The 15205-nt window shown below is 34.8% G+C and overlaps 1 protein-coding gene across 1 annotated transcript in view; it reads left to right on the top strand.

The window, feature by feature from the left end:
- LOC143175065 (uncharacterized) overlaps positions 1 to 15205 on the top strand; it is a 98655-nt gene extending 83450 nt beyond the window's left edge. Inside the window, exons 4-6 of the mRNA XM_076372023.1 lie at positions 4388 to 4429; positions 14637 to 14823; positions 15106 to 15205. Of these exons, the coding sequence (XP_076228138.1) occupies positions 4388 to 4429; positions 14637 to 14823; positions 15106 to 15137 (261 nt within the window). The 3' untranslated portion in view covers positions 15138 to 15205. The remainder of the gene's footprint in view (positions 1 to 4387; positions 4430 to 14636; positions 14824 to 15105) is intronic.

Raw genomic sequence — 15205 nt, 5'->3', positions numbered from 1 at the left:
ATGTTTATTCGTTGTAGAAGAGGATTGAAGCTATGGGCGCAGCACATATTTACTAACAAAGCAACTTCCACCTGAATGCGTACTTTGCGATATACCTCTAAGCATTAAACATGTTCTAATCAATTGGCTCTGTTCCTCCTCTAAAAAAACAACTATAATATTAAATCTGATCCGAAGATGAACCCGAATAATTCCACCAGTATCCGGAATGTGCTCAAGTTTTTCAGACAAATTAACCCCCTGAATTCATTATAATCGAATTGTTTACTCCGAAAATCTCGTGTTATGTATTGAGTACTATTAAGTAATATGTAATGTATTCAGTTGATGGCCACTAATGATTTCACTGTTAATGTGACCACCTTAAAATGAACCCAAATATAAAAAAAAAATGTCAACCAATAAACATTTCGAGACAGTTAACCTTTCTTCTCGTCTTCGTTCATTCATTTGGTGTCATTGATTCTCCTGCAAGCATTTAGCTACACGTACATCTTCGTTACGTGTACGCTTTAGATGTTATTAAATACATCTGAGTCAGCTAAAAACAGTTAAATCGATAACTTATATAGATAACGTTAAAAAGTGGACTCGTGCCATTTTCCAATTGACTTCAATTTATTTTGGAGATGGAATATGGATACGTGGAAACCACGTTTCTTTCGAAGCAATGTGAACTGGGTAGTGTTTATATTCATTCAGTTCAAATTTCTATTTACTAGAGTGAGTGGATATCAGACGTCAAGAGTTTAATTAAATAGTCTATGAATTTAAAAATAAAATTGAGTTGCAGAAAAGGATTTGTTAGAAAAGATTCTATACAAATCAGACAGACAAGGAGTGTTATTTCTTAGATGATAATAATATTGAAGTAATAAAACAGTGGATAAATATTATAGTGTGAGTCTGGTTTGAAGGGATTAACCCGGTTAGTTTTGCAACTAGCAGACCGATGGCGTTTGGGAAAGGTAATAGTTGAAAGAAGGGGGTGTTTACGTGTTCTATTATCGTGACCGACTTCCTGGTCTCAAATCGATTCCTCAGCGCCGCTGACAGATCGATTATCGTCGGATGATCGTACGTGTGTACCTATGAGTGTAATGGGATCGGTCGAATCGAATCAAATCGAATTGGATCGGATCGGATCGGATCGAATCGAATCGAATCGAATCGGAGCGAATTGATCGTGTGGATCGAATTAGATAGCGCGCTCGAGTCGAAGAGACACGTTCGCGCAACGATCGTGGCCAAGGGATTGAAACTCGAAACGGCCGGGAAGTAAATCTTACTGCAATCTGCTGATAAATCGAGACTGGAATGTCCGATAAAGTGATCTGTGTGCCGTTCGAGTTTATTTAGAAGTAACTCTTGGATTTTCTGACTGCGGAAATTGCTTATGTCCGCGACTGTCGTTGGACAGAAGGGTCGAGTTATGGAAGAGTAAATCTTTTGAAATTAAGTTCTTGCGAAATTAATTGGTAGTTGGGCTACAAGCATCTGCGACACAGAATACTTTAGAGGGGAAACGGTGTAATCAGATTTATGAATAAATGTTTTAGGACAGTCTGTTGAATTTCAAATTCTTACGGAATTAATTGATGGACGGACTACAGTAATTTGTGAGATTCTACATTTTGGAGGTGAAATGAATCGTTTTGAAGAATTATAAATATTTAATTATTAATTAAAAATACACCATTTTAGTATTTGTTCTCTGGTGCAATTAATTGTCTATTTTAATTGTCTTCTGTTTGATATACTGCTTTTAGTATATAATATCTAACAAGAGTCTTATATTTCTTCATTTCCCCTTTTTAGCAGTTAGCAATTTACATTGTAAACAAGTAATTATCTACATACATTATTTGGAATTTAATTGCATTTGCAGCGATTATTATAGGTAAAATACTGTGATTATATCGACTATAGTTAAACGAGAAACAGTTGGGTGATTAAAAACACATATAGAAGATGGTTAAAAATGAGGTTAACAATTAAGGACAGATTTCAGAACTAAGAATGAGTGACGCATAATTCTCAAGAAGGATCATCCCATTGCGCAATATCGTTTGTAGAATCGCGACAGTTCGCCCCTCATTTTCCCATCTGCTCGCGCCACAATCGTTTGGAAACTGGAACGACAGATCGCGGACCACACATTGACGTACACTCCGATCCAGAAATCAACGGACACTTAAGTCAGTAAACACGTAATAAAAATGTGGGTCAATTCGATGAAATTTTGTAATTAGTGGAGTTCATTAAAACTTTGAATTGTAATAAAAATTAATCTACGTAATCTATGTGATAAATGTGAATGTTGAGAAAATAACGAACGTTAAATGTAAATGTTAAATTTTGTTTCAACGTTCGAATTAATCGTACGGCCTGGTTAATCATTTTAATGTTACTCAACTATTTTTTTGTTAATCAGCCTTTTTGTCAATGTTTTCCAGAAAATTCTTTCTTAGCTTCCAATGTATGTACGTATTTCATTTTTACATCTAATTAAAGTTAGTATTTATTTAAGTATTATATTAATCTATTAATTAATGAAGTGATCCTATTAAGTGATCCATTAAATAAGGTTCAGTTAAAAATATGCAATATCGCCTGATGATAAGCTTCTTAAAATTCTTTATTTATTAAAACTACTTCTGCCAATTATTCCAGAAAATCTGCTTTAACTTTTTCCTACTTTCAAGAGAATAAAAGTTTTTCATTTACTCAGAAACCTATGAAGTAGAAGATTCAATTAATAAACGGCACTTTACAACATTTTTCTCGGAACAGATAAAATAATATTATTTTTTAACTGAAAATTTTAATAATAATATCACTTTGGCCAAAAAGTCTTGTGACTTTTCAGCGTAGGATTCATACTATAACGTACGAATAAATATTACAAATAAGTAAAATAAAACACAATAGAAACCTTCTAAATAAAATATACAATGTATAGTTCAATTAAAGTCCAGTTGAACAAAATGGAATTTTTCTTTAAACTTATATGTAATTTATATATTATGTATAATATATAAATATCTGGAATTGTAATGGTGTAATGGGTACTTTAATTGTTCTAAAAATATGTAAAAGTAAATTTAAATTCTAGAATCGTTACTTATAAAATTGTTTCTAATACATTTTTTTATAAAATTTATATATATATACATATACATAAATTAATCATATTACAATTTAATTCATAATTTACATCGAGTCCGATTTATTAATTACGGCGAAGACCGTGGTACCCATCGGAATCGCTGAAATTACGACACCGATCGTAGTGGCAATAATGACGACCGTAATATCGCGCGCTCTTCGAGAAGCACTCGATTAATTTAGCCGCGCACTCGGGACATTAATTATCCTCATCAGCGGCCGATTAATTATGCTTGGTTTCTCCCCCGCAAACCACGTGTACGTGCACGTTGTAACGAGCAGCTGGGCCCCTTGTTGCCAGTCACGCTTGTCTGATACGGAAATACTCGCGTGCCTCCGCGAACTCGATGAAAATGACGGAAATTTTTTCATCAGCTGAGATACTTTTCTCATTTCGAATCGGATAATAGGGAAAAACATTTTTTTCTTTTAAGTTATGTGATTTATTTATACATGTATTTGTTTAATTAAATTGAGAGATTTATGAAACTAATTTTTATTGTTGGTTTATTATTTGCATAAGTTATTTTATGTAAATTTTTTTTAGTGAACTACGAATCATTTAGTATACTTTAATTTGAATTTTGATTTTATTGTAAGTGAGGCAAATTACATTTTATTCTAATTTTTGTTTCTTAAAACATAGATATAAGAGGATATTTAGTAATTGACAGCTTTTAAGTAAAATAAAGTACTGCGGATAAGTGGAAAATTCATTTTTATTTTCGTTTCAAATGTACCACGTTTCAGCTTGCATATTTTGCTTGTAAGAGGTATCGATCATAAAAGGTGATTATAAAACATTTTCATCGTTTATATAAAATTAAAAGAATTATTTTTAGTTTTAATATATTAAAAACAATTTTATATGCAGCAATTTTAGACCTTCATTTTACTTTCACATACTTCTAGAGCAATTAAATTTATATATAATTTCACAATCTGCTATTACAATTCTAGATATTGTTTAAACAAAATATATATTTGTTTACTCTCGTATGCGAGTAAAAGATTGTAAATCTTCAAATATCTAATAAAATGTATGAAAATAATTTCCCACTCAAATTTCACGATTGTCAGAACTTACGATATTAGTTTAGCTAATAGAGTGAATTGACGATATTAGTTTAGCTAGAAAAGAATTGTTACCCCATCGAAAATTTTACCAGAATCGAAGAGAACAGATCAGTAATGAATTTCTGTCTTTCCTTGGACGCAGCTATTCGCCGGGACCGCCTGTATGTTCAAGTCTCACAACAAGGTTTGTTCTTTTTCTGTGTTCAGCGTGTTGTTGTCTGCCTTTCTAATACAGTGTCGTTTTCTCCTCGTCTCGCTGTATCCCTCTGTTTCACGTATATATCACGCACTCGTGTCAGTGTTCAAGCACATTTCTCTTTTGTCATGATTTTCTCACACCGAAGCTTGTGTAAAATGCGTTTAGCATAGTTTAGAATTAATAAGCTGCGGAGGCTTAGTATCTATAGTGTATAGCAACAAACTGCTTATTAACTGAAACAGTTTTCCAGTCTTTATGCGTAATATATTCAGATCATAGACATAAGACCATTTAGAATTTTACGTACCACCAGATTATACGAATAAAGTAGAATGAAAAATTGTATTTTAGAAGTTAGTGCTTACATCAATGCCTTATAATTAGCCTGCTTTCCTACGAAGCTGAAGTTTTATAGATCAGCGTACGTATTACAACTGAGATTGAACATTACTTTGTTATTTATTGCAAGTATTTGTTCATTAAAAGCAAAATAGAAGTTTCATTAACATCTAACAAGGTTTCTTTTAGTTTGTTACACTATAATTTCATGAAATTTACAGTGAATTTATAGTATATAAATAACATGCAACGTATTTAAATATACCCAATGGTATAATAAATACTTTAAAAGTATGTATATGTAAAAGACATGCGATATGTTTAAATAAAAAATGTTTTCAACAGGTGGGAGATTAATAAAAACAGTATAAATTAAGCATTTTTAATTTTATCAGAATGATATTCTTGAGAACATTTTTCATATTATATTATGGCATATCTTCTATGTTCTAAAATTTTTAACTTTAATTTAATATTGTATCTTCAATGAATGAAACGTTTAATTACACGGATATTAAGAAGACGAATAATTTTAAGAATGTGGTTAATTTTAAATGTACATGTGAGCGAAATATCTTATTTTTCGATGCTGATACTAACAACGAAAAACACAAGAATCTATTAAATTTGAATAAGAATTTTATTAAAAAGCAAATTTGTTCATTGATTACCCAATACGGACGTGGTGAGTGCTACCGTAATTGCATTGCGTGTTTCATGCACTTAGAGTATACGTCATTATCTAAAACTCGGTACAGTGAAATATTTAGTGGAGCTTAATGAGTTTCCTAGTATATGTGAAACCTGGTAAAGCTTTCAACGAATACGAAACAAAATTATTTAATTCAGTGCCACTAGCTATAATCTAGTCTATAAATGTTTATGTTTTTATTGTCTCTAGTTCTAGTCTTTTAATACAAATTATTTACTGAATGGGATTGTATCAGGTTTAACGAAACGCCCAAAGAAAAACTATCATAACGAGATTTAAAAAGACTATTAAACAAAAACACAAGAAACAATAAAATATTAAGTTTCTATCAAATATAAAAATGTGTCATATCAATTATTCAATTTTCATCCAAAACACTTATCCAACACAAAATTTACCGGTGACTTTCAGTAACATCGATATCGCTTCTAAAATTTCCAAAATCCAAATTAGGGACTAAACTTTAAATTAATAATAACTAAAATTTAAATAAATTGAAAGATAAGTTAACATCAAAACAAAACTCTATTGTCCCGTAGAGTCACAATAATCTACGTGCCTAATCCGACAGCTTCCGAGAGGACGCAGTTTCACATCATCATCTCGAAATACCTTAAACTCACAAATTTAATGTACACACTCGTTTAATCATAACTTCGCAGCATAGACACTCGAAAACGAATTCCTGGATGCAGAAACTCCGATGACAAACATCAGTTACACTCGCGCAGCCCTCTCGTCGAGTGTCCTAGCTTTGATATCGGCAAACTCGGCGCCCAAAAGCTCGTGACTAATTGTTTCCCCAGCTTGCAGCGAAAATGGGCGATGAAACAAGAGAAAGAGGAGAAGCTGGAAGATTGTAGAGAACGAGAAAGTGTGCGAGGGAGAGAGGTTGAAATCAGAAGGATTGAATTAGCGAGAAAGCAGTAGGCGTCTTCGCCAGAGACTCGCTCGTTTTCGTTTCTTCGGCTGACTGCCGAACGATGTTGCTCCTCCGAATTCAGCCAGACGGTTAGACAACCGCTCGCTCCTTTGAGCCTTCACGTTTCCGTGTAATGCAATTTCGTCCCAGATGAGTATTCGCCCGGTTCTTCCTCCACCAGCGACGCGTCGTCTTCTGCTCCGTGTCCCGTCTCTCGAAAGACCCTGGTAACATCGTTCGGTTTCCACGCACGTAGTTAGTTCGGTCGTTCGGCTGTCCGTGATGCTTCGTGTTCCACGCTCGCCGGAATTTCATCCTGACCAGAGACAGTTCCCGTTTAGAAAACTGCTCTTCTGCGTCCCGTCTTTCGATGCCTCTTCGGAATTTAATTGCTCGGGATAATCGGTAGCGCGCCGGCGCGAGAGTTGGACGAAATGCGAATTTTTGATTGATTTGGGAATCTCTGAAAACGTTGGGCAAAGATTCTTAGAAGGATGCAAGGGTAGATTAAATGCAAATTTTTTAAATGTTTCAGAAGTTGTGAAATCTTTTGTTGAAGATTCTTAAAGGACGCATGCCTGCAGTGAATTTGAGTTTTTGATTGGTTTGAGAGTTTGTAGAAGCTTTTGGGTGAAGATTCTTAATACTAACTGTACTGGCACTTTGCCTACTGTAACCAGTCAAATAAATGGTTATGAAATAAAGGTAAACAGTTAGATGATAAATTTGTTTTAGTGGAAACACAAAAGAAAGAAAAAATGCAAAATTGATTAATTGGACAATATAGGAATTGATGTACAATTAAATGAACGAAGGAAAACCCAGAATTTTCAATCCGGTCATTTCACCGTACGGTTAGTGTTAAAGGGATGCGACGGTAGATTGAATTAGAATTTTCAGATGTTTCACAAGTTGTGAAATCTTTTGTTGAAAATTGTTAAAGGGCGCATGCCTCCAATGAATTCGAATTTTCGATTGGTTTGGGAATCTGTGAAAGCTTTGGGTAAAGATTCTTGAGGAAGTACAATAGCTCAATGAAATACAAATTTCTGATGGGTTTAGGAATCTGTGAAAGCTTTGAGTGAAGATTCTTAAGGATCTAAGGTTACAAAGGTGGATTAAATTAAAATTTTAACATGTTTGAGAATCCGTGAAATCTTGATGAAACATTCTTAAAGAGATATTTCCATTAAAAATTGCCAATTTTAGACGATTCATAAAATAAAAAATTGTTAGGTTATCACAAATCGAAGGTCAAAGTAACATATTAGTAATAAGTAATATGTAGTTAGTAATAAGTAATACAGCGAGGTAAAACTCAACAGAAAATTATTTTACATACAAAATTGAACGTTCTTCGAACACGTGTGCTATTGACTAGGAAAATTGGTTATCCTGTCTGTTCTTGGCTTGCCACTTCTACTTATAGATACCGAGGCACCCGTGCTGGACACATCTTCAGAATCGATTTTCTGGAAAGCCAAGATTTAAACGAATACATTTTATTATTTTCTAATTATTTATTCTAACACGTAAAATAAATATCCTGCGTTTCCGGAATTATTAAATTAAAATGAAATGATTTTTACCTTTGACGTGCACTCACTTAATTAAATCTTCTAAAATAAACTCTTAGTTTACTTCTTTCTCAATTCTGAACGATATGATTACTTTGTAATTAATAATTTATTTAGAAAGGAGAAAAATTGTAGGTACATTTTATGTCTATGTTTGCTCTGAAATATAATAATTAATTACAGAAGAATAATATCTACTTTCTATTCGAATGATTCGAGTAGTATTTATGTTTGTTAGATCACACCGAAAATCTCCACGAGTCTAACACGTCATTGTACGGCAAAGGGTTAACAAGCAATTTTTACTTCAAACTGACAGATATCTAAAAGCACTGATCTTCAACCAAATTTCTCCGTAACATTCAATATTCAATCTACTAATAAAATAACACTCAGAATTCAAAAATCCACGTTCCTTCACATTTACCAAATTCCAACTATTCAAAGAATATTTGCATCCTCCACTTCCATCGTCATTCAAACCCATAAACTCCACACCAAACAAATTCGAAAACACTGCTCACTTTTCTAGTAGCATTTAAAAATTTACAAATTTCAGTAATTTCAATTTCTGCCGAATGATGTCGTTATCCTCGTTCGAACGATTCTCCGCCGTTGTTTGTCATCGTTACTTTAATTAATAGATGTCCGACCCCGAAAATCCCCGAACGACTCTCGATTATTCCCGCTGCGGCAATTACGACGCGATTCCGCGTACAATGAAGGAGAGCGCGATTTTCGTCGGAATTCCGGCGAAATCGGCTGACGTTTCGGCGCAGCGTCGACTTGCAGAAAAACGTGGAAAAGGCGTGCGGCGCGCGAGGCCCGCGGCCGCGGCTGCGGAGCCGGAATTAGTGTCGAGAGTAATTGCGTTAATGGAACACCTCGGAGGCGAACGGGGTCACGTATTTCGCCGCGGGATTCGTTCGAGAAGAATGCAAATACTAATTGGCGGGAGCCCGGCGGATTGTTGCACGGCGATGTTCAACGGCCGATGCTGGATCATGTAATTGGACGCATTCGTTCGCGGCGGCCTGATAATTGCAGTTAACGCGCGCGAGGTAACTGCAATCGCAGCTCGTTTGACCGCGATCGATCGAAAATCGCTGGACCGTCCCGTTCCACCTTTAATTGGTCTCGAATCGGAAAATGGAGAATCAAGTTTGCGAGGAAATGAAGCTCTTTTCATTTTTCTTTTCCCCTGTCTTTCTTATTTTCTTCTGTTTCTCTTCCTGTCGATCTAATAATCCGTCGCGCGAATGGCGCAACAGATGGACAGAGAATCAAGTTGAAATTAAACTCTTTTCGTTGTTTTTCCTGTTTTATCGTTTCCTTCTGCAGATTTTTTCGCCTGTTTTTCTGTCGACCTGATAATCCGTCGCGCGAATGGTGCAACAGATAGACGGAGAATCAAGTTGAAATTAAATTCTTTTCCTTTTTTCCCTAGTTATTTTTTATTTTGTTTTCTTTTTCGTAATTTTAGCTCATACTTTCTCGTGCCGTCCGCCTCTTCGTTGCACCCCTTCCCTCTGGTCGCCGTAATCCGTCGCGCGAATGGTGCAACAGATGGACAGGAAAAGCGGGATACATTTCGCGTTAATGGATTTTTCATTTATATTCAGACCCGTTGGTAATTGGATTGGAATAATTTGGAGATTGAATGAAGTCGTTAGAATTTCCGGCGACGCGGCCGATAAAAAAAAGAATCATTTAGGACGCCTCGCTTTTAAATGTTGTTTGTGCTTTTGTGTTGGCTGACTGCGATATGGCAGCTATCGGATTGATGATTAATAAATAGATTTATGACCGTGGGTTTCACTTGTGTTTTAGTACATTTTTTACTGGGTTCGTTGAAAAATAGTGGTTAAACAAAAGGAAGACGCTTTGTTCTCTTCGCGTTTTTTTATTTACAACTAAACTGTACTCTTACATTATTATATCTTTCATAAATCTAGAATTATACTTTTTAATATTTTCTTGCAATTTAAAACCTTAACCCTTTATGGTTGAAATCTGGGTATGATTGAGGACGTTGAGGACGAGAGTCGGGAATCGCTCAGTTCACCCTAAATAAATAAGTAAATATAAACAGTAAATGTGTTAAACATATTTATATATAAATATATAAACAAACATGAACCATAAATATGGTCATTTATTACCGACTAAGCGCTATGAGTATTCGGATGACTCACTCTCGAAGTGCTCCTAGTGGAAAGGGTTAAAAATACATTTTGTATTATGAACATACAGATTATATTATATTTATATTTACATCTGGCGTTCAACTATTTTGAATTTAAATTAAATTTCCTCGAAAGTTGCGTGCATTTAACACTAGAACTAACAGGCAGGTTAAAATAACCAATTCTTAAGCTTCTTTTGCAATTATTGAAAAGGTAACCGACGGTTCTCTAAGAAATGATCTAAAAAATTGATTTAGCGATACGCGAACTGAATTTTAAATCGATAGAAATCTGAATAGAAACAATCTTGGAGTTTTTATAGAAAAATTTCAGAAAGTCTATTTCACTGCTCGATAATTCTAGTGTCAATCGCTTTCGCAGATGATCAGCTTATATATTTAATAAATGAATTAAGCATGAAGATAGTATGAAATTGGCTTTGTCTTTGATAAAATCGATATTATACAGACCAATTTATTCTTCAATAATTCATAGTGCGATATTGTTCTCCATGCACTGGAAAGACTAACGGGACACCCGGTGCATTAAGGTAGCGGCGAGTCAAGTTTACAAAACTATTCAAACCGTTCGTCCACCCCGCATCGATCACCAGAGCAAACAACCACCGCAGACTGTGTCGCGAATATTCGCCTGACCGGTCGCAAAATGCGCCGGTTTCGTCGATTGTGCGGGCAGAAATTCGTTCAGAACGGTAATTGGCAAATAATTCGGAGCGGTGCGGCCAATCGGGCGCGCGAAACAAATCGAAATTAATAATTTTCCCTCCCCATGAGCATTCCGCATTGCTCCCATGCTCCGTGCACTTGCTGCGATTTACTAGTTCGATCAATTTTTTATTATATTATTCTGTTTAACTGTAAGTAGATTTTTTATTGAAATCCGATTTGAAACATACTTATTCCGCGCCTTATATTCCGAAATCCTCCTAAATTAAGGATTTCGAATGAAAACTGTATTGAAATTCAATTTCAAATAATTTTACGTGATTCTATTATTCAAATGGACTATAAAAAATTTATTCTCAAAAGGAACATAATTTTAAAACGGGCTGAAAGGATTACTCTATTTCTCTTAACAGTAGAACTACTGTATCCGTCAAAATGACTGGTTTCGATTTCTTTATTTCGCAATTATTGATATTTTCAAAGCATCGAATATTCGAAATGACCTTGAAAATAAATAGTTTCACTTGAATACTATAATGCATGTCTGAGGAAACTAAAAATAATCTATTGTTACAATTTTTATAGGTACTACATATCAATCGTATTAAATACTCGGTAGTTCTAGTGTTAAAATTCCACACACTGGCAAAGTTTGAAAACTGAAAAGTTCCCTTGTTAAGTACTTACTTAATTAGTTAATTACATACTCTAATTTGTATTATTACCCACTTAAAAATACAAAAGTGGAACGATCAATTTCTAAAACGAAAGAAACTCGATCGTTTGCAACTTATCGTGTTTTTTCAAACACCATAGCACTCAAACGGGTAAACGAAAAATCGTATTCTATATTCCCACATCGTTTTTCCTTTAGAATCACACCGTATTCCTTCGAATCGCCAATCACGGGACACCCGGTGTAACTAGCTGACCATAAGCTCATATCAAAAGAGAAAGAAAAGAAGATCGAGCGAAATCGTGAATCCTTCGGAATGATCTCCGTTCCTTCGGATTTCACGAGGCCCGGTGGCAATAATACGCACCGCATTCAATGAGTTCTAATTAGTGACGTCAGCGTGTCGTCAGGTCAATCTACTGTATTTTAAGATAAACCGGCAGACACCGGCCCAGTCGTTGTCCAGCTCCTTTCGAGGCTGGTGTTCCACGAATAAACGGCGCGGCGCCTTCTTTTTCTCGCGGCTCCTTTCTGGATCGGGATCGCGCCACGGCGATCCGTAGAACCGGTCTCTCCCGCCGTTCGATGACGCCGAATGACTCTGATACGATTAATTAGATGGCCCGTTAATCCGCTCCCTCGGGATGGACGTGGTTCGGGGCTATGTGAGTGTCGTGACCAAGGTTTTTCCTTTTCTTCCGATAAAAGTGATCGGCCTCTTGTGTTAGGTGCTACATGAGCTATTCATTTGGTAAACTGATTAGCGGCACTAAATGCAAAGTAGGAAAATTGGATGGATTTTCTTGAATAGATTGAATTGATCAACCGATTTGGCGCTAGAATTTGAAGATTCGAGAAGTGGACTTTGCTAGTTTGACTTGTAAAGGATTTATATGCAGTTTTTATGGACTGAAAAGAAGTTTTGAATAGGTGTACTTCTTAAGTGGTCTAAGAACACCCTGTATCGCGCCAAATTTTCATTCATTTTTATTTTCTTCTTTTAGTTTTTGATCTTCTTGTGTTGTGTGTGCTTGAATTAGGATCTGATGTTTGATTACTGAAATGAATGACAGCAGTGAATATTAGTGGTTTGTGAGATTTTTTGTAATAATTGTATTAGTTTGAGTACCTATAGTAATGAAGGATTGAGATTTCTGTTTGTCACCGGTGGTTTTCAGAATGTGCGGAGTTTCTTTGTCATAAAACAGCACACCTCCTAGGTGATATAGTGACGTTGTCCACGTTGGATGAATGTTTAGGAAATTCCATTTGTATGTTTATCTTTTAGGGCTGATAAAGCATTTCTTAAATACAGATTCTTTAAATACAAATTTTCAATTTTTGCAAAAGGAAAATAAAAATGTTTAATTTTGTCTTTGAACGCGTATTTTTGTGAAGAGAATATTTTTATGGAGAGATTTAAGTTTTCTAAAGATTAATCCTTAGAATTGATCGAGACTGAAAATTCCACCTTACGTGTATTTTATTTTTATATAATATTTAGGGGATTCAACAGTTTAATGGATTCCATATTTCTTTTCACATTGGCATTGATTAATGCGACGATACGAATATGTTTCCCCATTCTCGCCCCTTTTCTCCTTGTAGCTTCAAGCCAACTGTTTCTCGCAAATAATATAATAAACTATATAATCAATATACTCTTGTAAGTAGGTACATATAATATTAAATATTATTTGAGGAACATAACGATTGTTAATACTAAATTTTTTCAAAGTTCTGGGGGCAATGTCTGATAGACACTAGTGTTGAAAGACGCAATTTAGGATTACATCACTGTTATTGCACTGATTGTGCGCTTAATTGTAGTTTATTCTGGAGTTAGATGTAGCAGATTGGTTTTAGGCTGACTCATGCAGTTTAGACTAGTATTTAATGTAAGCAGACAGTTGTAATATAAATTGCTAATATATTGTTTTACGTGTATTCGAATGTATGTTATATTATTGGAATTTCTTATTCTAAAATATCTTGCTGAATTGCCTATTATTTCTTATTTTATTTTTAAATGTTAACTATCTAACATTCTTGCTTTCACTATTTTTCCTCAACAGCGAATAGATGAGCTTTTCTCGTATAACAATGTTATCCCTAAATTGTTTCTGAAATATGTTCAATGAAAATAACATCCATGAAGTAATCATCATTCGTTGTTTGATGTATTGTATCTCATTCTGTGTTTATAGATGAGACGTTGTAAAACGTGTATTTAGTACAACGCTTGTTATATTCTAACTTGGAGAAGAATAAATTACTACTGTCAACGAAAATCACTGCTAGGTAGTGTACGTGTAATTTGTATGACTCTTTCTGCTGGCAGTTTGAAGGTTTACGATCCGAGTAACAGGGTTCATTAACGCAGAACGCATACGATTGTTGTGATGGATAGTACGCACATAATTATACGTACGGTGGTAATGAAAAACTGAATAAGTAATATACTTTCTATTTCAAGATGTTACACGTCAGTTCGTTGTCGATAAATTTAACGTTAGAATACTGGGATTTGAAAACAAGAAAGAAACGACTATCTTTTCTTTACAATTGCAATTCTACATATAATAATATAAAGTAATTTCTTCGGTTATTGTAGAATCAGAAAATAATTAGACATCAACAATTACTATATAAACTTTCCTTTATGCTATGTTACACTTGACTTGTATGATAGAGATGGATGTGAAATATTATTTAAATACAATTCTTATCCTAGGGGGGTAACATTATTTTCAAATTCTTCTCTTTATTTTATCTCACTTATGATTCCAATCTTTTTTCTACATAAACAGCAGACATTTAAGTTTATACGATTAAAGCAGACATTTAAATTTATACGATTAAACATAAGAGAAGATGTACAAAATCAATTAATCGAGGACATATTAAAACATATCGATGCATGTCACTATTTCTTCTATATACCAAAATAATACCACATATAGTGTTGGTATGCATGAATTAGCTGCTATAGAAAGTAAATCAGTCCGTTTAGAGCAGTCGACAATATTTCTTGAACCTTTTGAAATTCATTATTCGTAACACTGAAAACACGATTTCTGGTTGTAATTGACAGTTGGGGGACGCGATGTTCGTCGAACTGCCACGTGTTCGATTGGACGGTGGCGCACGTGCTTTCCGGCAGCATTGGGGTTACGAATCACGACCCTTGGCACCACCGCCGCCATTGATCGAAGAAGACGAAGCTGCTGTTGAACCAGAAACCGTCAGCCTTCGGGAAGCCAACACCGCGTCTCCAATAGGTGAGTCCTCTCCCTGCAACACACAGAAAATATAATCCGTATAATCTTGTTTAAACTGCGACTGCCGCCCTAAACGGTTTTACGCGGGAAAAGTATATTTGCCAGACTGGTTCGCTGGATGCCTTTGCGAATGAAACAAACTGGTTATTCGTGCCTGATAATGATCAATGATAACAGGAGTTATTAAATAACGATTAAAAACTTATATATAATTTTGTGTAACTTAATAATAATTTTTTAAAATGAATGAAAGTTACAATATGCTTGATATATATGTTTAAGAACGATGTCAACGACGATTGGTCGTGTTTTGATGAGATAAGCAAGATTAATCTATCACTGGCATAATTAAACAAAACAGTATTTATTCAAAAGGATCTAG

The sequence above is a fragment of the Nomia melanderi genome, chromosome 11, assembly GCF_051020985.1.
Source record: "Nomia melanderi isolate GNS246 chromosome 11, iyNomMela1, whole genome shotgun sequence".
Classification (NCBI taxonomy): Eukaryota; Metazoa; Arthropoda; class Insecta; order Hymenoptera; family Halictidae; genus Nomia; species Nomia melanderi.
Note: the sequence above shows the minus strand (reverse complement) of the source record. Positions and strands in the feature narration are given on the sequence as shown.